This window comes from Oculina patagonica, chromosome 6 (assembly GCF_052425735.1).
Source record: "Oculina patagonica isolate OP01 chromosome 6, crgOcupat, whole genome shotgun sequence".
NCBI lineage: Eukaryota > Metazoa > Cnidaria > Anthozoa > Scleractinia > Oculinidae > Oculina > Oculina patagonica.
Window position 1 is genome coordinate 37993160 of NC_135763.1, and position 24187 is coordinate 38017346.

Consider the following 24187-nt stretch of genomic DNA (forward strand, 5'->3'; position numbering starts at 1 on the left):
CTAGTTTAAAGTAAAGCCTGTTTTAGTTAACCAATAGGATTAAACCTGACTTTTACATAGCCTTGTTATTTTAGTGTAAGTGTAAACAGCTCCGTCAATGCTCTATTAAAAGCAAACGATTCCTTTCTATTGGTCACGTCTCACTGTTCTCGAACCAAAAATCGCTCCAATGGTCAATACTTCTTAATGGAGCAGTCATAATTTTGGAAAAATTACCAAAACAAGTGTTTATTCTTATAGATGAATTGAGATAATGAAAGCCTCTAACAAAAAATTCTTTTGTCAAATTGAGCTTTCAACCCATTTGGCAGACTGTCAACACTACTTGATCTCGTGAAATTCCTTGAGGCGTGAACAGGCAGATTGCGAACAGCGACAAGACGGCGAGCTCTGGTACACCACAGGGAGCCCACACGTTACTCAACGTTACTCACGAAACACACTTAGTCTTGTTAGTTGGCGAAAAAGCACAAAGAATTGTCCCCACGTAATTTATCTTGATGCACATGCATTGTGGAGATATTTGCTGTGAAATGTGTTCATTTTATCGCATTACTTTGAGCAGCTTATCACTTTCGTGAAACTGGCTGCTAACCTTTGTCACGGACTCAAAGTACATTAATTGATTGTCTTTGATGAAAATCTTACATCATGCATCAATAACACGTCGATATTTGTACACTATATGACTGTTATACCACATACACTGTCACTAGTACATTTCCTGCATTTAAAGCTCGGGTTATTTAAAATTCGTGTTTTCTTTTTTTAAACCAGCTTTATTTTTGACAGCTTTACTTCAGATACTTAAGCTTGTAATTCAAACATCCTTTCTGATTGCTTTTCAGATTTTATGATTTTAAGGGGGGCACTTGTTGGAGAAAAGGAGCGGGGGGAGGACAAGGCGCTTTAGTTTTTCGATTTCTGAAAAAAAAAATCACTTAATCACGCAATCTTTTTATCCCGCAGAAAGATTGCGTGATATGTGATTGCGTGACACACATGCGAGGCTACAATGTCAGCAAGTTACCTATATATAGAAGAAAAGAACACAACTTTGGATAGTGGACTGGATCATATATTGTAGCTTCCAATATTGATTAATTAAAATATATAATCCTTTTAACTTTGTAAACCCAGACAAACCAGGTAAATTTCAAAACAACGAGCAAAATGTACATTTTGTCTATTTCACAGTTAATTGCCTCTTTGTGGACTCCTTGTTAAACTGGAAACCTCTGTATAGAACACATGTAGAAATATGTTCTCTGCGGTACTTGACCACAAAATTTATTCCCCTCCAGAATAAACACTTCTAAAAGATGGACATTCAGAACTGCTCTTAAGCTGGTCCACTTGGGAGAGAGAAATTCGTCGATGAACAGTTAGGAGATATATTTTTGATAAAATCTATTAACTTCCAATAATACTTGATTCAACCTCGCACCTCCGCGCAACTCGTCAATAATCTCGATCTCTCGATTTTCTCGGTTTTAACGCACATTGGGCTCATTGCTGCAACAGTTTAAACGCCCGCGGGAAGTCCCGTCGCTCGGGATCAATTTACTTCCAGATCTTGAGCACGCCGTCTCTCCCGGCAGATATAATATAGTTCTGTGGTAATTTAGTGACACCAATGTCATTAATGCATTCATGATGTCCCAAGGGAGGGTGGTCTGGCCCTCGACGGGGAAGGTCTTCATGTACGCCACCTTGACGTGGCTTGCAGTAAACTTCTTGGAGCACATCGGTGCCGTCAATAAGACGCGATCTACAGAAACACATTAGTAGACAGTTGACGTATGAATACATACAGGGCAATGTTAAATGAAGTTTTCTATAGTTCACAATATACAAAAAAAAGCAAACGTCTACAGAGTTGAGTTTTCTTGTAGAAATAAGGATTGGTTAATACCCAAAAATTCGCCATAAATTTGAGTTTGCCTTATTATGAAAATGACCTTCGAACCACTTTGTCCATTGCTTGATAGTTTTCACTCGAATGGTCACACACCAGGGTTTCATCCTGTTATGTACATCAAAATAAACAGTACCGCTCAAGTACTGCTCAATAGCTATTATTTGAATGGTCACACACTAGGGTTTCATTCACAGACTTAACAGTAATAACCGCCTTGTACAGCATAATAAACAGTATCACATGAAAGTACTGCTCGAAAGCGTTCATTTGAATGGTCTCACACACACACTAGGGTTTTATCCACAGACTTAAAAGTAATAACCACCTTGTACAGCGTAATAAACAGTATCACATGAAAGTACTGCTCGATAGCTTCCATTTGAATGGTCACATACTAGGGTCCCATCTACGACTTACACAAGTACCACAAGAAAGTACTGCTCAATAGCTATTATACGAATGGTCATACACTAGGGTTTCAAGGCATTGACGTTGACTTGGGAATGTAGACATAAGACATTCATACTTGTACTGAAGCACAACATTGTTCAAGTTATCTGTGGCCGCTCCTGCCACCATCTGAGAATGTTCAGGATAGGCCAGGTCCCACAAGCGAATCCGACGATCTGAGCCTGCAGTCAGGATGTACGGACTGGTGTCTTGTCTGCTGGTGCACAGTGCGTGAACTGCGTTAGGAGAGACCTGGAAACGAGACGACGAAAATGTCAAAGAAAGAATGCAAAGTTCTTAGCTATTCATTGCGCAACGAAAACGCGCATTTAGAACTTAAAAGTATTGAAGAACTCCCGTTTTAGCTTTGTTAATTCTAATCGTCCAATACTGAAATTTTTTGTACATGATTTACTGACGTCCAACAAGAATTTCGCTTCTAGAAAATTGAAAACTTACGCGTCTAGTGACAAACCTGTGTTTGTGACAGGGGTGGGGTGTGGCTTGCCCACAGTGCCTGCCTTCGCGCTCCAGTCTCCAGATCCCACACGGTCACCTCATTGTTGCCCTGCACGGCAGAAACTACCCAGGACTGCTCGGTTGGGTGAGTGGCGAGCCGACGAACACGAGCGCCTGAGAACGGGACATTTCAAGTTTTATAGAAATAAGTCAGCGCATTAACATCACAGGCAAATAACAGTCCATTTAGTAAAGAAAAAAAGCTATTTTTTCTGTGACTATGGAAACAAACAAACAAAACAGACACAATACCTCTTGGATGAGAAAGATTTGTTATCGGCAGCTGAAAGCGTAGATCCCAGCAGACTAACATCCCGGCACTGGTCCCCACAGTCAGCCAGCTGTGACAAGGGTCCACCACAAAGGATGTGATGACACCTGATAGACAAAGGTAAAATCGTGTTTGTCTTAGCCAATCAAAATAATAATAATAATAATAAAACTTTATTACCGTGTCTAAAAAATGTTTAGCTGAGGGGAAAAGTCCCCTCTACTAATTGTGGACACCTGACTAAGAAAAAACTTGAAAACATCTTAAACCTATACAACTATTACAATTAATAATTTAAAGTTAAAATAAGTTAAAAAAAGAAGCTATTTACATATTAAAAACGGGTAAAAAAGTAAATCTATTTATGTGATAAAAAAGACTATATACATGGCTAGTATTAATAGTCACAGAGGCGGCAATTGCAGCGTTCATTTTTTTAAAAAGTTATTGAAGTCACGTTTCCGAATCGTTTTCTTAAATGTCTTAAGTGACTCGCAGTTTCTTTCTTCCGTCGTTAGGTGGCCCCAGGGCTTCGGCCCCAGGTATCTAATAGAATGCTTTCCGTACGTAACTGTAGTGAAGCGGGGCATCGAAAAGTCTGATTGTCTCAGCTGGTAGGACGACTGGTGAGGCTTAAAAAGCTGACGAATCGGATTTGGGCTAAGCCCATTGTTAACCTTATACATCAGTATGCATATATCTTGCAATCGCCTGTTTTTTAAAGTAGGTAGTTCTGCCCTCTTTAGTAAAACTTCGTAGCTTGATCGATCATCTTTAAAAACTGCTTTTAATCCTCTTTCTTGTATCCTCTCCAATCTACGTGTATCACTTGCACGACAGAAATGCCAGACTAGATGACAAAATATTAAGTGAGGTAGGATAGCTGCTTTATAAAGCTGTAACTTGGCTTTTGTTGGGATAAGATTTTTTAGTCTCATAATGACTCCTATTCTTTGGCTCGCCTTTTTGCAAACAGTAGTGATATGGTCTCTAAAACTTAGTTTATCATCTATTGTTACTCCCAAAAGATTCAGGCGGTCAGAATAGAGAATCAAGCAGCTATAGTACTTATAACGCTAATGCTCATAGCAGAAGCCTAACGATCAAATTAACACACTAAACTTGACGTTACCATGGGCTGGATCGTTCTCTAGTTTCCAGGCTAGTTTGGATGATCGAAGATCCCACCCACAGATTAGACCGTGAGATGTAGCGTATGTCAGAACGGACTGGGAACCTGAAAAAAAAAAAAAAGACAAACGAGTTGACGGTCATTCTCGTCCCCATAGCCCTTTTGTTTCTCTTAGCCGGCTTGGCACGAGAAACGAAGGGCTCTGGGGGCATTTGATTTTTGAATTACTTCGAATTTTTTTGATTGGCTGTTTGGAACAAAGAATTCCTAAACGGAAGTCGAAAACGTAACGACTCTCTCATACATTCTTTTGAAACATCATGACAGCCTACATGAAGACCGGAAGTCCTAGAATCTAGGACTGGAAATCCTGTGTCCCCAGAGCCCTTCGTTTTCTCGTGCCAAGGCCCAACCGGCTAAGAGAAACGAAAGGGCTATGGGCTATTGTTCAAACCTAAACTAAAACAATTTCGACTTCCTTCGCAGCCGTCACTTGGTCGTCATGCAACGCTCCTCTGGGAGACTGGGTGCCAGCTTGCAGCTCCAGGATATCTGAGATCATTTGTTAGACCAAGTGGCAACATGTGCTTTGATTGACGGATAGTTGGCTTGGAAACCATGGACTAGCTCTCGCTAGTTTGTTTAATGACCCCGCAATTCCTTGCGCTGAAAACTTATGCTCCGCCTCCCGGAATTTTGTCAAGTGGAAAATTTTTTGCAGCAGTTAGGTTACGCCGGTGACTACAACATGTAACTAGAACAAAAATTTCCCGTTACCTGTTTCAAACTGAGCCAATTCTACCACTGTCCCTTCTTCTTTTGGGTCAACTTGAAGTCTGGAGTTTGGTTGCTGACTGTTCTGTTCAATTCTGTTTTCGTAAGATAAGACACAAGCAAACTTGTTACATCAAACAAAGTTTTAACTGAGTTTTTTCAGAAGTCAACAAGAAGCTCACTCAAAGCGCTTTTCAAATAAATGCGCCGATTTTCAAAATACAATTTGGAAAAAACAGAACACTAAATAAAAACAGATCATATAACTTAGGAATCACCAGCCAAGTTAGACCTGGTTAATTGCTGAATTGAAAATTACGTGAAGACTCGGTCACCACGAGTGAGCGCAGTTGATATTGTTTTATGACATTCTTCAGTAAATGGCATTTTTCAGTTATCAGACAGCGATCAGTTGCAGTTGGCAGTTACCTGAAGACTGTAATGGTTCCTTCATCAGATGCACAAGCTATAGAACTTGATCCTTGGCAGAAAACCAACGCTTTCATCTTGCAACCTGTAAAACAGGTTAAGTCTTAATAAACATTCAACTAGTCGGCATTTATTAAAGGGGCTATGTCACGCAATTTTAGGCAATTTTGGCACTGACCAACTGGTCATGGATTTAACTAAAATATCACAATAACGATTTAAAACTGTAGAAAAACTCAAAAGAAACACAGAAAGGCCAAAAAGGGGCATGGATGGGCAAAATTCGAGAAGATTACAACGGATTGCGGTCGGGTAAACTTGAAAAACGTCGTCTCAATTTGTATGAAAGTGTCATTTACAATGCTCAAAAATCATCCTTGTTTGTTGTGTGGCTGTGATTTTGCTCTACCAATTTGGACAATTTGAAGTTTAGAAAATTAATAGAACTACCTAAAATTGCGTGACATAGCCTCTTTAATAACGTTAGCACTGAGAATTCTTAAAGATTCCAACCAAAAATAAGATTACTCAAGTCTGATTGCCTTTATTTTTTTGGTCAATTATTTCACCTTTTATTAGTTCAGGTAACTATCCTTAAAACGAGCAGGGTTAGAACCCAGTTCGCTCGATCCGGAGTCTACAGCACTAACCAGTAGGTCACAGCGCCTCTCACATGACGCCAACATGACGTCAATAAGTGGAAGGCAACTAAACCCATAAAAAGCAGTATCTCTGAACATCTAAAGGAAGATATAACCATAATTTCTGGATAGAAATCAAGCTACGGCTATAAATATGGTTTTTTTTTTAAGACGCGCGGAAACAATTTGAAAACGTTTGCCTAACGTTTTTCAAATTGCAATCCGTTTCTATCCGCGCCATTCGCAACCAATAATGCTAGTTAACAGTTTCAGTGCTCTAATGTAGCAATTTCTAATAAAAATGGACGATTATTTTCAGATTTATAGCGACACAAATATAAATTTTGGAGGTTCAAAAATGTGGTAAAATCCGTGACATAGTCCCTTTAATGCCACAGTACATACCTGCTCTGCTGTATGTCTGTCTGGACTTGTTTATCAGACTTCTGCCATCAAGTTTCTGTAGATCCCACAGTTTCACCGATCCATCATCTGATGCTGTAGCAAAGTGAGTATAGTCTGGACTCACTTGAAGCCTGAACACAATTTAGCAGCAAAATTAATTTTAAAAATTAGAGTGGTTTTCACTTGAGTGTCGGAAGTAATTCGTATTTGCTTTGGTCTTGCATAACTACGCTTGGTGATTGGTTCAAAAATCTCCCGCCACTTTATTAACCAATCAGAAGTGAAACCAAAACCAACCTGACTTGCTCACGCATGTTTTCCCGAGCTTTGCGTCGGCTAGATGTATTTACTTCGCATTTTGATTGGTTCACTGGATTGTCTGTGTCCTTTGTGATTGGCCAGAGTGATTTACTACTTTGGTTTTGGTTTTACGACACTCAATTGAAATGAAATGATCATTTGGGGTTTGAAAAGTTTCGTCTACTTGCAGACTCCAGTAAATCTACCCAATGTGATGTGAGAAACTGTGCAGTCACCCCTGAGGCCGTGACTTTTTTCTTTTTACAACTCAGTATGGGATTGAAATTGTGTTTGACCGCATGGCAATGGAAGCTAATGGAACTGCAGGTAAAAAAAAAATGTCAAAATGCTGCCGACTTAAAACGAAATCTGTATTGTAGAGAACAAAAGGGGGTGAGTAATAATGACAGGCTTTGTATAAGAAAACATACATCAATTTGACAGCCAAATTGTAAAGAATTTAGTTGAAAAGAGAGCAGAATTTTTGTTGGACGAACTATGGCTGAATTTAATTGTTTTCCTTCTTCCTCTTTAGAAATGAGCGACTTTAGCAATTGCTGACCATGAAACTACTGTACAGATAGCGAACAATTGCGATTTAACAGTATTAACAGCGGATAACAGTGCTGAAGGTTTACCTGTTGATGGCAGCTTTGTGTTCGTGAAGATGTGCTATCAACAATCCTTTGGGATGCCAGCTGTTAACAGAAAAAAAAACACACATAACTATCACTGATTCTAACTTACTTAAGGTCTCCGCACACGTGGGGTCAAGACGCAGGGGCAAGTCGCAGCAACATGTAGCAGCGACAAAATCTTGTGTTGCTCACACTGAGGGGACTGAGGGGACATGAAGCAGGGACGTGTAGCGGGGACATATAGCAGCGACAAAATCACAATGTGTACACACGCAAGAAAATGTAGCAGGGACATGTCGCAGGGACATGTCGCAGCGACATGTTCCCACGCGTGTGGAGAACTTTAGAGGGTAAAGTAAGCCAAATTTTTAAATAAATCTTTTCAGACCCAGTTATGTTAACTAGTCATATTCAACGAAATTATGTTTGATACATCATCTAGTTGTCAATGAAAAATATGCAACCCAAGAAAAAGTAGTTGGGAGCGTAGTAAATATATACCCAAATAACAGCGAGTTTTGAATTTAACACAGCAAACAACATATGCAAACTATTTGACAGGGCCCCTATTTTGTGTAAGTAAAACTGCTAGAAGCTCAACACTGAAACAGGGAGAAGGGAAGAACAAAACTGCTTTCCTACAAAAACTTGTTTCAGTTCAGAGAGGGGTCTTAGGTCAAAAACCCGACAATGTGAGCTACCTGACCCAACAAATTAATAAAAAGCCTCTGACGCTTTAGTAAGGCCCTTTTATTGACCCGTTGAAATCACCATTGACACCTTGCCTTAAAACTTATCTGGAATACCGAAGAAACATTCAATTCTCTACTTTCGCGTTGAGAAAAGGAGGAAAGCATTTGACAAGCTACTGTAGAGTAACTTACCGAGATTGAACAGGCTTACTTCTCTCAGCTAGCACACTTCCAAGAAGAGTTTTTTCTTTCATGTCTAAAAAAAGGTACAAAACAAGAAGTTGAAATTTTGAAAACATTTTATAATGAAATTAAACGCTAAAATATTTTTAAAATTCATTTTAAAACTTTAAAAACTTTAAAAAAATAAAAGAAGTTTCGGGGCTACTCTACCCCCTTTTAAAAAAAAAAAAAAAGATATTTAAAAAAAAAATATATATAAAGTGAAAAAATAAAAATATTTGTTTTTTTATGGGAAAAATAAGAAAAAAAAAAAAAAAAAAAAAAAAAAAATAAAAATAAAAAAAAAAAAAAAATAAAAAAAAAATTTTGTGGGGGAGAGAGTACGGTGTTGGGGAGGAATTAATTTTTTTTATAAAAATTTTTCGCGTAAAACTTTTTTTTTTTTTTTTTATAAAAAATTATTTTTTTTTTTTTTTGCCTCAAGGTGAACGTTTTTGGCACCTGCTTTCTGATGGCTTTTTAGCCCGGGCCAAACGAGGATGAGAGTTGATGAGAGTTGACTCTCATGAGAGTTAACGTCAACTCTCATGAACTATCATCAACTCGGGCCAAACGAGGGGAAACTCTCATCGACTCTCATGAAAAATTTGAACACGTTCAAAGTCGATGAGAGCGCACTAGAGTCGATGAAAGTGCATGATCAGTAGTTACATGCCAAACGAAAGTGAGAGTTGGAACTCTCATCAACTCTCATCCTCGTTTCGCCTGGGCTTAACATCTCGGCCAATCAAAACGCCAGCAGCCGCACGTGACTACTTTGATTTCTCCGCCTCTCAGGCTAACACGGCTTTTGATTGGCCAGGAAACGTGAAAATAAGGATTTAAAAGTTTGTGGCCATTATTAAGAGCACTAACCCGCGGCATTTTGTTCTCTCTTGTGGTGCACCAAATTCTTCAGTTCCAGCTTACACATTGCATACCGCGCTTGCAATGGACTCTGGTTCACAAATTCTTGAAGGCCTGGGGCAGACTGCTTCTTTGACTGGGAATTAGCATCCGTACGAGGCAGAGTAACAGGCTGGGTTCCAGCTGAGGTTAAAGGTGTTGGTTCATTTTTGTTGTCCTGATTTGAAATATGAGAACTATTACTCGATGTATACCGGTATCCAAGGAAAACAGATTTTAATACAGGGGAGGTCGATGAAGCAAAACCTTAACAAAGCAACTAAAGTAACAAAGAAGATCCAAACACGCGAGGTTTATATAATTTTTCGGTTCAAGAGCTCGTATGAAATCAGATTCGTGTACCCAGATTTGTGTCTCATTTGCGCATGACTATTTCTATCTTTCTCTTCTTCCTGGGACGGTATTTGCCACGAAAAAAGACATCACGTTCGCTAGATAATATAGACTTCGGAAAGAACTGCAACGGATAGAAACAATCGGGCTGCGTCATTGATTTTGCAACGCTTTCTGTTCTAAGTATCATTTAAAAAGACTTACCCCTCCAGCGGGAAGAGAGAAAGTTTTTCCTAGCGGTGATTTTGGTCGATGTACATTAGCAGGCACTGATTCTCTCCTGGACATGACCATCGCTACAGCAGCACTCTCTGCTCCACCAAACATGTGATGCCATTCAGGGTTCTATCAACACAGATCACAGTTAATTTCTCCCTACAATATAAACACTTTGCCAAGCAGACAGGTAATGAGAATAAATAATATCATCAACGAAAGGCCGCTATCATCAAAAATAAATAAAAAAGTGTATTTTTAAAACAGTTTACATTCTTTGCGCTACTTTCGTACTGAGAAGGTCGGAGCGATTAAGGGGCCGCTATTTTTTATTAGAGTATAAAGAAACAGAAATGGCGCGATTGTTCGCAGGACGCGTGTCACATATCAACCTAGTAAATGGCCCAGCTCACAACGAGTCTCTCGTAGCTCAGTTGGTTAGAGCGCCAAACCGGTATTCTGGGAGGCCATGGGTTCGATTCCCGTCGGGGACTCAGATTTTTTCTTTGTCCCACGCTCGAGTCATGTTGAATAATTTCTTCACTAAAGGTTTTCTTATTTCTTTTTTTGTAACGATATATACCCTACAAAAAACAAGTGAGATACACGTTATATGTCCTTTAGATATCAAAGAAGGCACTTTCTTACCATAGAGGGTTGTTCAACCATGGACGTCTTTTTATTTTTAGAGCCTCCTTTCTTGGCTGTTGTATTACTGTCATTTTTCCCCTCAGTAGATTTCACTAATTCTGCGTGTCGCCTGGTGACAGTCTTTCCTATATGCAAGTTCTTGAGGTTGATGTCTCCCTTCATTACCTCATCATTGCTCTCGGGTTGTTCCATGGCACTACAGGAAAACAATGATCGGCATGTTAATTCTCCTAACATTATCAATACATTGTTAAGCAGATGGGTAATGAGAATTGAGCAAGCAATGACACGACCCTCACCGTGAAGCCCACCAATTAAAGCAATTGGGGAAAAGACTGAAAAAAAATTCAGGGCTTCAACGAAACGAGATTCGAACCCGTGACCTCCGCAATACCGGCGCGATGCTCTACCAACTGTGCTATGAAGCCACACGTTGGCAGACAGGTAATCTTAGTTTGTTGATTCTATCTTTCCCATAAAGGGATAGATGACAGAATAAATGAAATAATTTTGCACGGAGGAGAGAAGTAAACAATGACACGATCCCTACCGTAAGCCCCTCAATTTAGGTAGTTGGGGAAAGGAAGCCTGAAAAAATTAGGAATTCAACAAACTACAGAATATTATAATAATAATAATAATAAAGATATTTTGGGGGGTGGGGTTGGGGGCCCTGAATAAAATAAAAAAAAAATATAAAAAAATTGTTAAAAAATAAATAATAAAAAAAAAAGAAGAAAAAAAAAATATTTAAAAAAAATATATAAAAAAAAATTTTTAAGAGCCAATATTTGAAGACAATATGGTAAAAAGTAAGAGAATATTGAAATTTTTGGGAGCTTGCGAGTCCATACACCATGGCGCTTAATTCTGGGTGTATTGCTACTCCGCCTAGATGGGATGTTAGTACATTACGGGTTACCCCCTACCCCTCCCCAGCATTTTGTAAGTTTGCCCCAACAGTTAGCTGGTACCCAGTTACCCCCCTGCGTAGGGAGAGGTATAAAAAGTGTTTTGCCTGGGGACAGAAACCGGGCTTGAACCACCAACTGTCAGATTTGAACTCCAGCACGCTACGCCTGCGTGAAAAGAAGTTAAAATAATTTATACCTGGTTTTAGCTCTGTGTAACTTGAGAATCACTTCTCTGAGGCAGAGTAATTTGTTTTCATCCTCCTCTGTGATCCCTTGTGAGTGAAGTTTGCGGAAGACTGGGACCAGAGCCTCATCTGTTTCAGGGTAATTTGGTCTCTGACCTGCACGACAGATATTTCGAACCAACTGTCTGTCCTGTAAACTGTACAAAAGAGATCATAAATATCCTGGTGCTTTTGGACGGCAAACTACTAAACTGACGGAGGAATTTAACAGAAAACTTTAGGTGCCGGTAACATATAGTACAATTAAGGCATTAGGCAACAGCTGTCAATAAAGACAATGTTACACTGTAGATTTGCCAAGAAACGGATCAAACCCACTGACGATATACTCTAAAGGCTGATTTCCGCAAATATGTTGTTTTATGCGTATTAACAGGTGTGAATTGACTGAATTGAATGTAACTATATGTAAAACAATATGGAGAATGTATCCATTGCTTATATCTGCGAGAAAAGGTGAACCATGGTTTTACGTTTCCGTAGACGCAAGCCATTCCATGTATTTTCTTTATTTTATGCACGTAAAGCCAGTCAAATTTGTGCCCATTAACGCAAGTCAGTGGAAATTTACTTTTGCCAGGTTAACATACAGTTCAGATATGAGGTCCCATACCTGTCAAACAGGCTATCAACATGTGGTGACCTGATTATAAAATCATATACACCTCTGTTGATAGGCTCCTTCAGAAGACTCACCAAAATCACCTAACAACAAACAAAACAATTTCAGTATTTAAATCAATTTTAACGGTAGTACCAATATTGAATACAGGGTGGTAAAGGTGGTATAGATCATGTTTAACGGAAAATAAAATGGCCTTTTCACAATTCACGAAAAATAATAACATTGGCATTTCACGCTTCACAGAAAAAAGGAAACGTTTTGGAAAATTCACGGTTCATGGCTACTATGGAAATCACGATTCACGACTTAAAAAATAGCTATTTCACATTCCACAGAAAAAAGGGCCGATTTTGGGTCACGAAAATACCCTTTAACAACAACAACAACATAATATATTTCCTCAACTTCCTTTTGATACAAATTAAATGCTTTCAAGTATATAAATGTATTATTTTATTATTAAGTTAGGGAATGGAGGCCAAGTGAACCGTTACTAGTTAGCTCCCATGTTGGCCCCCCACCCTCACAATGGCGGTTGCACTGTGAACTGTGAGAGTTTTCACCTTTAAATGCTGTGAATAAAGCGATCAAATAATGCGGTAAGTTCTTTAACTAATAACCTCACCTCCTGGTCAACTTGTACAACAGGTTGTTTAAGAAATGGCTGCAGAAGAGGCAGCAGATTGCAGTGAACATCAGCTATGTTAAGAGTGCGAGCCACTGCAGCTACAAACCCTACAGCTCCATAACGAACCCACATGTTCTGTTGGAAATCAAACAAGTGCAAATCAAATGTCAGTATAAATATGTTATAATGGTATAGGCACTGCCGTTTTGCTACAAGTGAAAGTTTTGTAGGGAAAAACAACGGAATAGATTTGAATAATTTTTGTAATCTGGCAATTTCATCCCTTTTATTTGGATATTTGCTTAAATTTATTCATTACGGTTATTGCATTTGTGTAGAAATATTTAATAAATAGTTGCTTTGCCAAACTATTTTAGGGCCTTAGCGTCACTTAAATTTCTAGTCGCAGACTTACAGGATGGCAAAGGAAGGGAACTATCTCAGATACAAGTTCTTGTAGTGTTGGTTTTTGAAGCAGTCCCAATTCTGCCAGACATGTCAGTGCATTTAATGCTTTACACACAACAAACTCTTCTGTGTCACTCAAACCCTGCAATGAATGAAACAAGAACCACACATCAGAAGTCAAAATAATACTTTGACTTCACGATTAAAACCTAAATTTTTGGATGGAAAATTGCGCTTGAAAAATCTTTGCGTCTATTTGAACAGAATATTGTGACTGAAAATTTCTGGTGTATGCAAGAATACCACGTACTAAAACTTTCCAAACATAATGATATAAAAAACTGAAACAAGTCCTATAGTCGCTCTACACATTCTCTAAGAATTATGTAGTAAAAAAAAGGAGGGGGTTATAATCGGAAAGTTGCATCTTTTGGAATTTTTCTCAGTAAGTCATTAAATGATTAACTGCTTTCTTATAATTATATCTACCAAGCTAAACAATGAGCAAATCGTGTGCTAACGGACACTCATATTGAACTCAATCCATACAGTATGCCATAGGCCTGTGCCAAAAACTCTCCCATTTTCTCTCACTCTCAGTCAATAAACACCCATTCATCAATAAACTAGTGGAAAGTAGAGGCCGAAAAAAACGAGAAGGAGAGAGAAAAGAAGAAATACCCGAAGATTTTCGCACGCGGGAGGAAAGAGGACCAGTCGGTAAACTTGCATGCAGTGAAAAACCGTGTTGGAAATCGCTTCAGTATCTTAACATCACACATGAGACAAACGCCCCGGGGCATGTGAAAGCAAAGCGAGAAAGTCGCGACAAAAGAAAGGGAAGAAAAAAACCGAGCCTGACGGCACGCACGGTAAAACGCGCGGTCACTGCAGATAGGGTTGCGGGCCCTCTTGGGCCCGCAATTATTCTGTACCTGTTCTAAGAGTGGTCTTAGCATGACAAGACTCTGCCATCCAACATAAGCAGCAACACCAACTATACTGTCAAAGAAAGCTCCCCTCAACTGCCAGTCCTGCTTGTCATTCAAGAAAGTTATCATATGCGACAGAAGAACGTCATTTGCCTTCTGACGACCAAAGAACACACACAGTTGTGTGATGCCGTTTTCAAGCAGTGTCTGTTTAACAATGTTCTCAGGATCACTGAGGAGTGTTACAACTTTTCTTTGGATGAGTTCATGCAGTGCTTGTAGTTCAGTGTCATAACTTCCCTGAAAAAAGAAAATTAACAGAAAAGTTGGTTGGCTAAACCTTTTGGCAACTCTTCATATTTGGAGCAATCAAAGCATTTCAAATTCCTATTGACCAGTCAAAAACCTGTGTAAGCAGTCTTGATTCCCTGTACATAGAAACACCAGCATGGCAAAATAAGGTAAATTAATGTAGTTTCTTAGCAACTTCATGGATAAAAACTGTACACTCTTGAAATCACTTCTCAGAGTTGGGTTATCATTTTATTAGTGCATATACAACCCCCTTCAAATATTTAGATTGATATGGAATGTACATTTGAACTGTTATGAAGTAGTTTATTGGGAATCACTTTTAAGTGATTCCCAATTAATAAGATTTTGATCACTTTTAGAAATTAAAATTCCTAAAAGTGATCAAAATCTTATTTCGGGGCAATCAGTAAAAAGAGTTAGTATAACTGATAAAGGATTGCAGTGACTACAATTTCACCTGATATTGTATAGGAGCATCGTCATCATTACTTTCTTGATTGGCAAAATCTAACTGTGCCATTTCCAAGAACTTCAGTGCAGTCTCAGCCAGGGAAGCAATGTTCTCGGCATAAGCAATTCTCACAATAACTTCCTGGTCTTGCGTAAGCCATGACAGGCTTGGCAAGATGTACTCTGGAAAAATGTTTGCATCGCTGCGAGGCATACTCCGCACAAGCTGCAGACAATGGGTTAAAATCTTCAGGGCTTGAGCTCTGACTTGTGGTAAAGGATCATTGACTAGATACAGTATGTAGGGCAGGAGACGTTCCAGAATAATGTCGTCACCCACATGGTGAGCGATCTTTAGCAGTAGCTCCAAGACTGTCAGTTTGGACACACAGTACTGTGAAGACAGAAAGAGTTTAAGACAGAATTCATCAGGAAATCAAGTAATATTAATTTTAGTTGGACACAGGGGTTGGACAAAAGTTGAGTACTGGTTGAGAATAATTTATAATCCTATTGCGTTATTTTCTACCTTTAAGTTTTTAAAAGCTAAAGATATGAGTAACTATCCGTCGTAACACCAAAAACAATTTCTTCGCAGAGCCTGAGAAAATGAATTTCAAAGTTCACAAGAACCATCAGATGTAAACTATAGGTAAAATCTTGCATGTAGCTATTTTTTGAAATTGTTTTTTAAGCAATTCAGTGAAATTAGTGGAACTTCGAATTTTTTTTGGATGATTGGTGTTGTTAAAAATGATTTCTATTGATGATATATTTAAAAAACAGTAACACAGAAGTTTGCAATAAGATGTCACTAATTTTGGTACACAATTTTGTCCAAAATTAATGCTTGAAGTCCTGGCGGATTTCATCTTAGGCTGTAAGTTAAGCAGTGCTCTAAAAGTTAACAACCAACACCATGCAAGATTAATTCATCATGCCTTATGCAAAGATCAATGACAAAGATTTATGTCCTCAATTTGCTAATCAGTGACTAACACTTCGTTACACTTAACAAGAAGCGGAAAATGGTCAGTTTACCTTGCAGCTTCTGATGCAAGAAGCAAGAAGAGAAACAATGATGACTAGACAGCCTGGAAACAGAAAAGAGAATCATGACATTACTCAACAAAATTACATGTAATTCTCTTAACAAAACTAGGGGTTCAAAGGTCCTGGCACCTCTAGAAAAGTGAAAATCATAGATTTGAACACCAATACAAATAAAAGTTCTTAATAAGTAGTACAAAACAAGAAGCTTAACAATTATTAACCTTACCATCTTTATCAGCAGTAGTTTTATCATCAGTATCATTTGTCACAAGCAGTTCTTTAAGAATCTGTTCAATGTCACGCTTTATTCTGAAAATATATAAAGAAAGTTTTCATACGACGAAGCAACCTGGAGTGTTGTGACTCCTTTGGGATGGGACGCTCATACATTGCAGATAGCCCCCTTGCCCCCTCTAGAGCTTTTTGTCATGTTTCGTTTACTACCAGTTCAACATTACCCATTTATGCTACTGGCTGTAGAGATGATGTGTGGCAAATGCAAACTGCAGACTGGTACGCCAGTTAGCCTGAATAGCACTCAGGTTAGCCAGAATAATGCTCCTTCGTCTGCCTACGGTTAGCTCTCAATAATGGTAATGGTAACATGACATACATGTATACTTTTAAAAGTCTGCTTGTCTGCAGTATGCATTTGTCACACACCAGTGGTGAGAGGCATTGCAGGAGCAGTGTCTTTCCCAAAAACACAACACAGTCACCCCAGCCATGGTTGAATCTGGACCACTTGATCTAGCATTTGACAGCCTAACCATCATGCCATGAGGCCCCCCCCCCCCCATTTTTATTGGAATTTGACAAACATGAAACAAACTAGGCAACTGCCTGAGTTGAAATTGGTGTCAGCTCTCTGCCAAGAGCTATCCTCTTATGACAGAAGGTTTTACAATTGAAATAAAAGAACACACCTGCTAATCTTCTCATCAGCAGTAAGCACAGGCAACATGGCAAACTTGCTCATGTAATTCTTGAGAAAGGTGTAAAACTGCTCTGGAAATATAACCCCTGATGATAGATAAAGCAAAAACAAGATAAACAGAAATTTCATGTGGCAGGTTACTAGAAAAGACTTGCCAAGTAAATGAACAGGAAGCAAGATGTTTGTAGGGCTATAGAGAATATTTCAAGATTTTCCTCACCTCTGTAAGTCTTCAAAAACTCAGCAGCAGATAACCTGCTCTTTGGATCTTTGCTGATCATTTGTCCCACTAGCTCCTAAAACATTAAGTACCGGTAACAACAGTTCAGTCCATTCAGAACAGTCAACTTAAAAAACCTAACATGGCAGAGTTTGTACAAGATTTTGCATGTACTATCAACACTTCAAAATTAATGTAAAATGTATCAAGTACACAAATCATACCCTGATATTAGCATCTTCAATATTTGACAGTGTTGCTGTGGGATCATAATCTCCATTACGATAAGACAGCAGCTCTGAGAGATCAAATAACCTGTTACCCTCATTGAACAGTTCAGCTATTACACATCTGTGAAGAAATGAAAGAAACAGCAAGTTGAATCTAGCTACAATAATCATTTCCCCCACAAGCTAAAGGAATATACTCTGGTGCTATGGGCTACTTTAAAGCCACTAAATGTCAAATAAAAAGAGTTTTGCTGCGTAGCACTCAATTGTTACAATAAGTGTTCAATAAGTGTTCTTGGAGTGCAAAATAGTTTTTTTTTAAAAACAGACGTTTCGGGGAAACCCCTTCATCAGTGTAAATGTGATGTCTTAAAAGGAACGCTTGATCGTACGTTAAATGTCTTGTGTGCATGTCGTTTAAAAATAAACAGAGCGCGAGATTGCGCGCGCGCGCTTAGCGCACATGACAAAAATTTGAATGAACATCAGAATATTAGTCTGAGAATACAAATGTGAATTTAGAATTTTAAGTCAATGTTCATGTCACTAGGGGCTAGTGTCTTGTAAGTAAAGATCATCCTCATGATCATCTCCTCCCTTCGTCTTTGGGCCGCCGGTCTAGCAACTTGCTTAATAACAGATACTGACATGTCGTGGATGGAATTGTGGCCCCCTTGGTTAAAATGTTCGGCCACGGGGAAACCACCATTCTGGTACCGTTGGTTGTTCTGGTAACCTTCAACTGAGCGGAGGTGCTCGCCAAACCTGTCTGCAAGCCTACGACCAGTCTCTCCAATGTACATTGATTGACAACAGCAGCATGTGATGGCGTAAATGACTCCGGTCGCCACCACCAAACTAAGTTACGGTACTCTGCCTTTGAGTAACACCCAATGCACTCTATTTTCAAAACCTGACTAAATATTGGCCTTTTTGCTGCTGTCATTCATAGTTTATTTGTAATTTGCCAATGACAATCAAGCAACCTTAATTAAATGAAAGAAACATTGACAAAATAGATCGACAGCTACCAAGCACAGCCCACAGACATGACTTGCAGAATGAACTGTCAATCAATGAACTGTTGATTGAGCAGACATCACTTGCTATTAAAAGGTGCAGTTAAACGTTAAATTAATTTTTGGGGATTGTTATATTGGCAGTAAGTAATAGCCAGCCTAATTACTTCTCCCTTACCCAGCTGAAAATATGTCCATTTCTGGGGTCAACGTTCCCTGTTGATGTCTAACAAGGTCCATGTCTGGGAGACTGGGATCGCTATTTGATTGACTGTCGCCATTACCAACTGTCGAAGAACCTCTAGCTAGTAACTGATCTGCTTGTCTTGAATCCAGAAACCTCTCGGGTGCAATGTAACAGCTGCGACGACGAGATGTGTCAAAGAAAAAATTGAAGTCTGCTGGGTTATCCTCAGGGAGGAAGGCCGGCTTGAAACTTGCAATGTCTGTTAACATTACCCAGTTCCACCCTGTTACCATTACATTCTCAGTCTTGATGTCTCCATGGCAAACCTGAGATATGTAAAAATGAGCTATAAGTAAGTCAACTCTAACAGTGAAAGTAACCTCTATAAGTTATCCAGCTTTGTAAAACAGGCACCTGGTCGTACTCCCGTCATTACAGTTATCCAGAAAACATTTTAATTACAACTAAAGCTCCCTAAAAGATCTGACACACTCTTTAATTTATACACAGTTCTTGCCGGTCCCGATTGTAATCCAATCTTAGAAGAGCTGACTGTAGACAACTTAAAGTTAGACTTCTGTTATTAGATTAAGTCATAAACGTAACTGATCTTATGTGCAATAAAGTTAAAAGTGGTAACACTTTTAATCAATCACGTATGCATGTAGATAATATCATGAGATTTGTTTTCAACTTTACAAGCTAATTTAGAACGTGGTAATCACCACAGAATCTACACCACATTTAGGTTCTCTAGCTTTTTTAAGCATGTCAAAAGTCAAATCAACAGCGATGTTGATTCAACTTCCAAGTTTTGATTAGGTTTCTCAAGCTCTTTAAGAAAAATAAGTTGAGTAATATTAACTGTTACATGACAGTTACATGCTGGTCAAAATGAATATGATAGACAAGTATAACTACTGTACATATTAAATTCGTTCAGATATTCAACAGCACACCTTGACAGAGTGGCACTGATCAAGGGCACTTAACAACTGGAAGACAATCCACTTCTTTTCAATAACATCCAAGAAATGGCCGGGTGCTGCAAAGTAGCAATTTTAATTCAATACTGATTGAACCATACCAGACAGTAAACCCAAACATCAGACCTACCACTCTGGAATCTGCAAATGCATTAGCCATAATGCATTTGCACCCCCTCTCCTTAATGGGCCACAAAGTTCTTCCCCGTAGGGGAGTAAGGGTAGAAAATAACTTGCAGAATGTAGTAAATGTTTGCTTCAACATCTTGATTTTCCAAAATTTCCCAGGGGAAAAATACCCTGGATTCCTTAGACACTCACGCAACTGGTGTACACACCCATCTATGCAAAATCCTGCCTGTGGCCCTGCAGATTTACATGTAAGGTCCACACACACAAGGGCACATGTCCCTGCAACTCCTCCCTGCGCAACAAATCACAGGAACTAGTCCATTCAGGTGAGTTCACTTGCACCATTTTGTCAACAAATCTATATACAGGGCAAGATATTTTCACCCTGTGATTTGGCGCACCCATTCAAACTGGCTTGAATTGGTGCAACTTGTGCCCTCAAATAAAGGTTTTAACATACACATAGCAACTTGCCTCTGTGTCTTGTCTTAGCTAAAAGTTATGTTGCATGTGTGCATTGCAAACAAAGTTCAGAAAAAATCAAACTGCCAAATGCTGATATTACCATTAAGGAGGTCTACACACATGTATGCTGAAAACCAACAATGCTTCAAACTTAAAGGGACTATGTCACGAGGATTTCGCAGATTTTTGATTAAAACTGTTCTGAAATTAGTGGTAGGCAGCTAAACCCTAAATAAACATTATCTTTAAACACCTAGAGGAATATATAACGTTACCTTAATTTGTGGATAGAAATCAAGCTATGGCTATAAATATTGATATTTCGAAGACAAGTGGAAACAATTTGAAAAAGTTTGCCTAACTTTTTCAAATTGCAATCCGTTTCCATCCGAGCCATCCCCAGCCAAAGATGCTTGTTGATAGTTTCAGTGCTCTAATATAGCAATTTTCAATAAAAATAGTCTATTATTTTTAGGTTTCCTGTGACACAAATATAAGTTTTGGCGGCTCAAAAATCAGTTTAAATCAGTGACATAGTCCCTTTAATGAGTTATACTGACCTTATCCTGTCATAAAGGTTATCCTTAATAAACTGCCGGATCAGAAGACTTGCTTTGTCTGTGAGAATTGAGTGATGAAATGGCAGAACATTTGGAGCAGTAACTAGTCTGTTTTTGATGTCTGTCAGCTGATCTTGGTACGTCTTTAGTGGAAGTGATGGGTCTTGGATTGCAAATACTTTTACAACACATAGTCCTTCCCTAGTTTCAGAACAATTCATAAGTCACATTTTAACCTCTAAACCAATCCAAGGGTGGGCAACATCAAGTATTTGGTTTTTCCATACAAATATATCATCCACAACAGCCAATAGTAACAAAGGAGCCTTGTGTTCTAGTATGAGTACCAGCTATATGACAGTAAGCAGCAACTCATACTGCCGACCTATCATGGCATGTGAAATTCTTTATTAAACATTTTACATTGAGTTGTATAAACTCCAGGGCTGCAAATAATTTTTTTAATTTGAAAGGACATATGTCCTACTAAGACACCATCTTGGTCAGACAAAACAAAATGTGGTTGAACAGATTTTTATTCATCACTGCTGTAAAATGATTTACGATCACGTGGTCTGGACATCATGTCCGACTCACTTGGGATTTCATTGGTCATGAGCAAATTTTGATCAGCCAATGTCCGATGACCGACTGTTATTTACAGCTCTGAAACTCTGCTCTTTCTACGAGAAAGAGAGACCTTGTTTATGAAACATCATACATACATTACAGTCGCGTGACTGAATTACATACATTGTAATAGGAAAACAATAATAACAATAAAACTGATTTAAAATTTAAAATTCTAGAATTAAAGATACCAAGAAATGAATAATAAAAAACACTTATTTTTAAAACAAAATAAATCACTTTTCAGCAACATGAAGAAAAGAAAAATATTATTTCATTAAGGTTGATTACATTGGTGGTATATAATTATTCATTCAAATTATTTTTTTGAACCTTTATTAATATAAGTAAAGAAAAATAGGGGAACTAATATATGAAAAATTCATAACAGACCATGGAACTTCATAACAGCTAGCAAGTTTTATCTGATAAAACTGAGTTTTCCCTATTGAAAATTCACAGAAATTTCATTTTACAACATTATTGTTTTAATGAATACAACACAATAAAGTAAGAAAAAAAAAATCAATAATTCAAGAGGTGGCAAATATGTAAAAATAGTGCAAGTTATTAGCAAAAACATTAAGACTCCCTAAAAGTCTGACACCTTGTCTTCAATAATTAATAATAGCTTTTAAATGCTAAGTGCCTACTGTACCAGAAGATATCAGATTAACATTGATATTGTTTCTTTTTCAATGTAATAACAGACTAAAGCTGTTGGCAATAAAGGGTGTCAATTTCAATAGCACTAGAAGGCTTTCACAAAAATATAACTTAAATATTTTGGAAATTCAAAACATTCATAAAAAAGTCCACATTTTTCATCTAGATTGACCAGTTGCTGTGCATTGGACCACAGCTAGCCACTCAATTTTGACAAAATGTTTTCTTAGTTCTTTTCATAATGTATGTCTCTTCATAATATTTGTACAGACTAAGGAAAAATACAGTGTATGCTGGTTCATTATTCAACAGTAGTTGTTGACTGGCTGATCCACTGATCCTCCATTCAAGTAGAAAGCACTCTACTCTTAGATTATTGATTCTGTAACAATCTGATTGCATTTACACTCACTTGAACTTTAATATTTTTTTATTTTTGCCAAGGTAAAAAGCTACCCATGATATGAAAGAGAGACAAACCATTAAGGAATATTTGCAATGCAGATAATTCAATATAAACTTAAAATACTTTATTGTACAGGTCCAATAACACTAATTGAATTGCCAATCTGGAACAATGAAAAGCTCAAAATATGTTAAAAATTATTTGAATTTTAATTATTTTAGTCAATGTAAACAAACCTGTGAACATATCAATACCATACATACTTACTCTGTTTTGGAAGTTTATTGGAAGTAGTCCTCAATAATTAATTTAACGAAATTATTTTCGAAAAGAATATCTTGTTTTGATTCAGTATACAGTATGAGGTTTCCTAACCATAAAAATAATAACACTGTATGGCGATGCAGCATCAAGCAAGAAATTAAACCAACCGCAAACAATTCCATGTAAAACAAATATATGATTTAAGATACGGAAAGCAATAAATGTAAGATACCAACTTAGACTTACGTGGAAACAAGAAAAATATTAGATATGGAAATCAACTATGCTTTAATTTGCTACAATGTAACCCACCTGTGTTTTGCTCGAGCAACTTTGAAAAACCTTGTGCTTCCCAAACTGTTACAAATAAACGAGAAAACAAATAAACTAGGCAGCAAGTCATCTTCTTTTATAGTTTAAAGAAGAAACTTCAAATAAGACACCAATAAGATTCAAAAACCTGCTGAAGCGAATCAAAGTTTTACTTTCGACTTCTGGCCCTTTTGTGTTTTCGATTTGTTTTGCGCATAAATATGGCCGACCTCAGCTACAGCAACTTCAACTAAAGACAGTGTCACCACTCAAAAACAGCTTGCTTAAGTACAATTTTGTTTGAATATTAGAAATCTTGCTACTAAAAAGATCAACCGTATGCATGCAGGGTGGCGGGTAGGTGCTTTTGCTCACCGGCGCAAAGGTTTACGAGTAAAATCAATTAACGAGAATTCAGTCTTTTTAAACAATTGCTAAAGAAATTATCTCACCTTCCATCGAATTCGATGTCTGGTAGATCGCTAAAATAATGCTCTACACTCAAGATCTGCGAAGGAGCGATTCCCGAGAGCTGATTCCCCATTCCACCTGAGCGCTTACATGTACAGGTAAAATGGACGGTCTACGACGGCACATAACAAGGCACGATTCCTTCAAAACGGGCCAAGCGTAGCTACTTGCACCCTTGAAAAGCCTTCACTGCATTGTAGACTCTTAACTAGTTAACGTCTTAAATTCTTCTGATGTTTTTTTAGCACTAAAACATCAACAGATCAAGTGAGTGAGGAAGGCCGAGCGGAAAAACTTGGTAGCCACGCTTTTATACCTTTTTGCAAAATAACCGCTGACAGGTAGCATTGTTACAACAATCGCGCGTGTACTCGCGCGCGTACTCACGCGTGTATCGACAGTGCTGTAAAAACTCCAAAAATTCTCTCTCCTTTCTCTCGAAATAGTTTAAGCAGAAAGTGAGCAGGGGAAGCAAGGAACTGTTTTTAAAACAAAAACAACATATAAAATTCATACAACCTAAAATAAATATGTTTGCCCATCACAATTTGAATTATAGCGGCGTTTGAGACCCACCATTTGGAAACTCACGCTTCTCACTTGAGACGACG

At 38.2% G+C, this 24187-nt stretch overlaps 1 protein-coding gene across 1 annotated transcript; it reads right to left on the reverse strand.

Annotated features, from left to right (window-relative positions):
- Positions 1–1062: 1062 nt before the first annotated feature.
- LOC144657762 (phosphoinositide 3-kinase regulatory subunit 4-like) lies at positions 1063–23856 on the reverse strand. The gene is given in 30 exon segments (XM_078518110.1): positions 1063–1771; positions 2448–2623; positions 2847–3004; positions 3143–3268; positions 4294–4398; positions 5071–5162; positions 5497–5581; positions 6543–6673; positions 7481–7540; positions 8365–8428; positions 9271–9478; positions 9859–9999; positions 10519–10717; positions 11632–11817; positions 12294–12385; positions 12931–13068; positions 13349–13483; positions 14277–14573; positions 15046–15432; positions 16080–16132; positions 16318–16400; positions 17018–17114; positions 17249–17324; positions 17473–17599; positions 18676–19010; positions 19644–19718; positions 19720–19729; positions 20828–21028; positions 23106–23150; positions 23558–23856. Coding segments are annotated over 30 exon segments (4182 nt in total). The 5' UTR covers positions 23650–23856; the 3' UTR covers positions 1063–1563.
- Between the last annotated feature and the right edge of the window lie 331 nt (positions 23857–24187).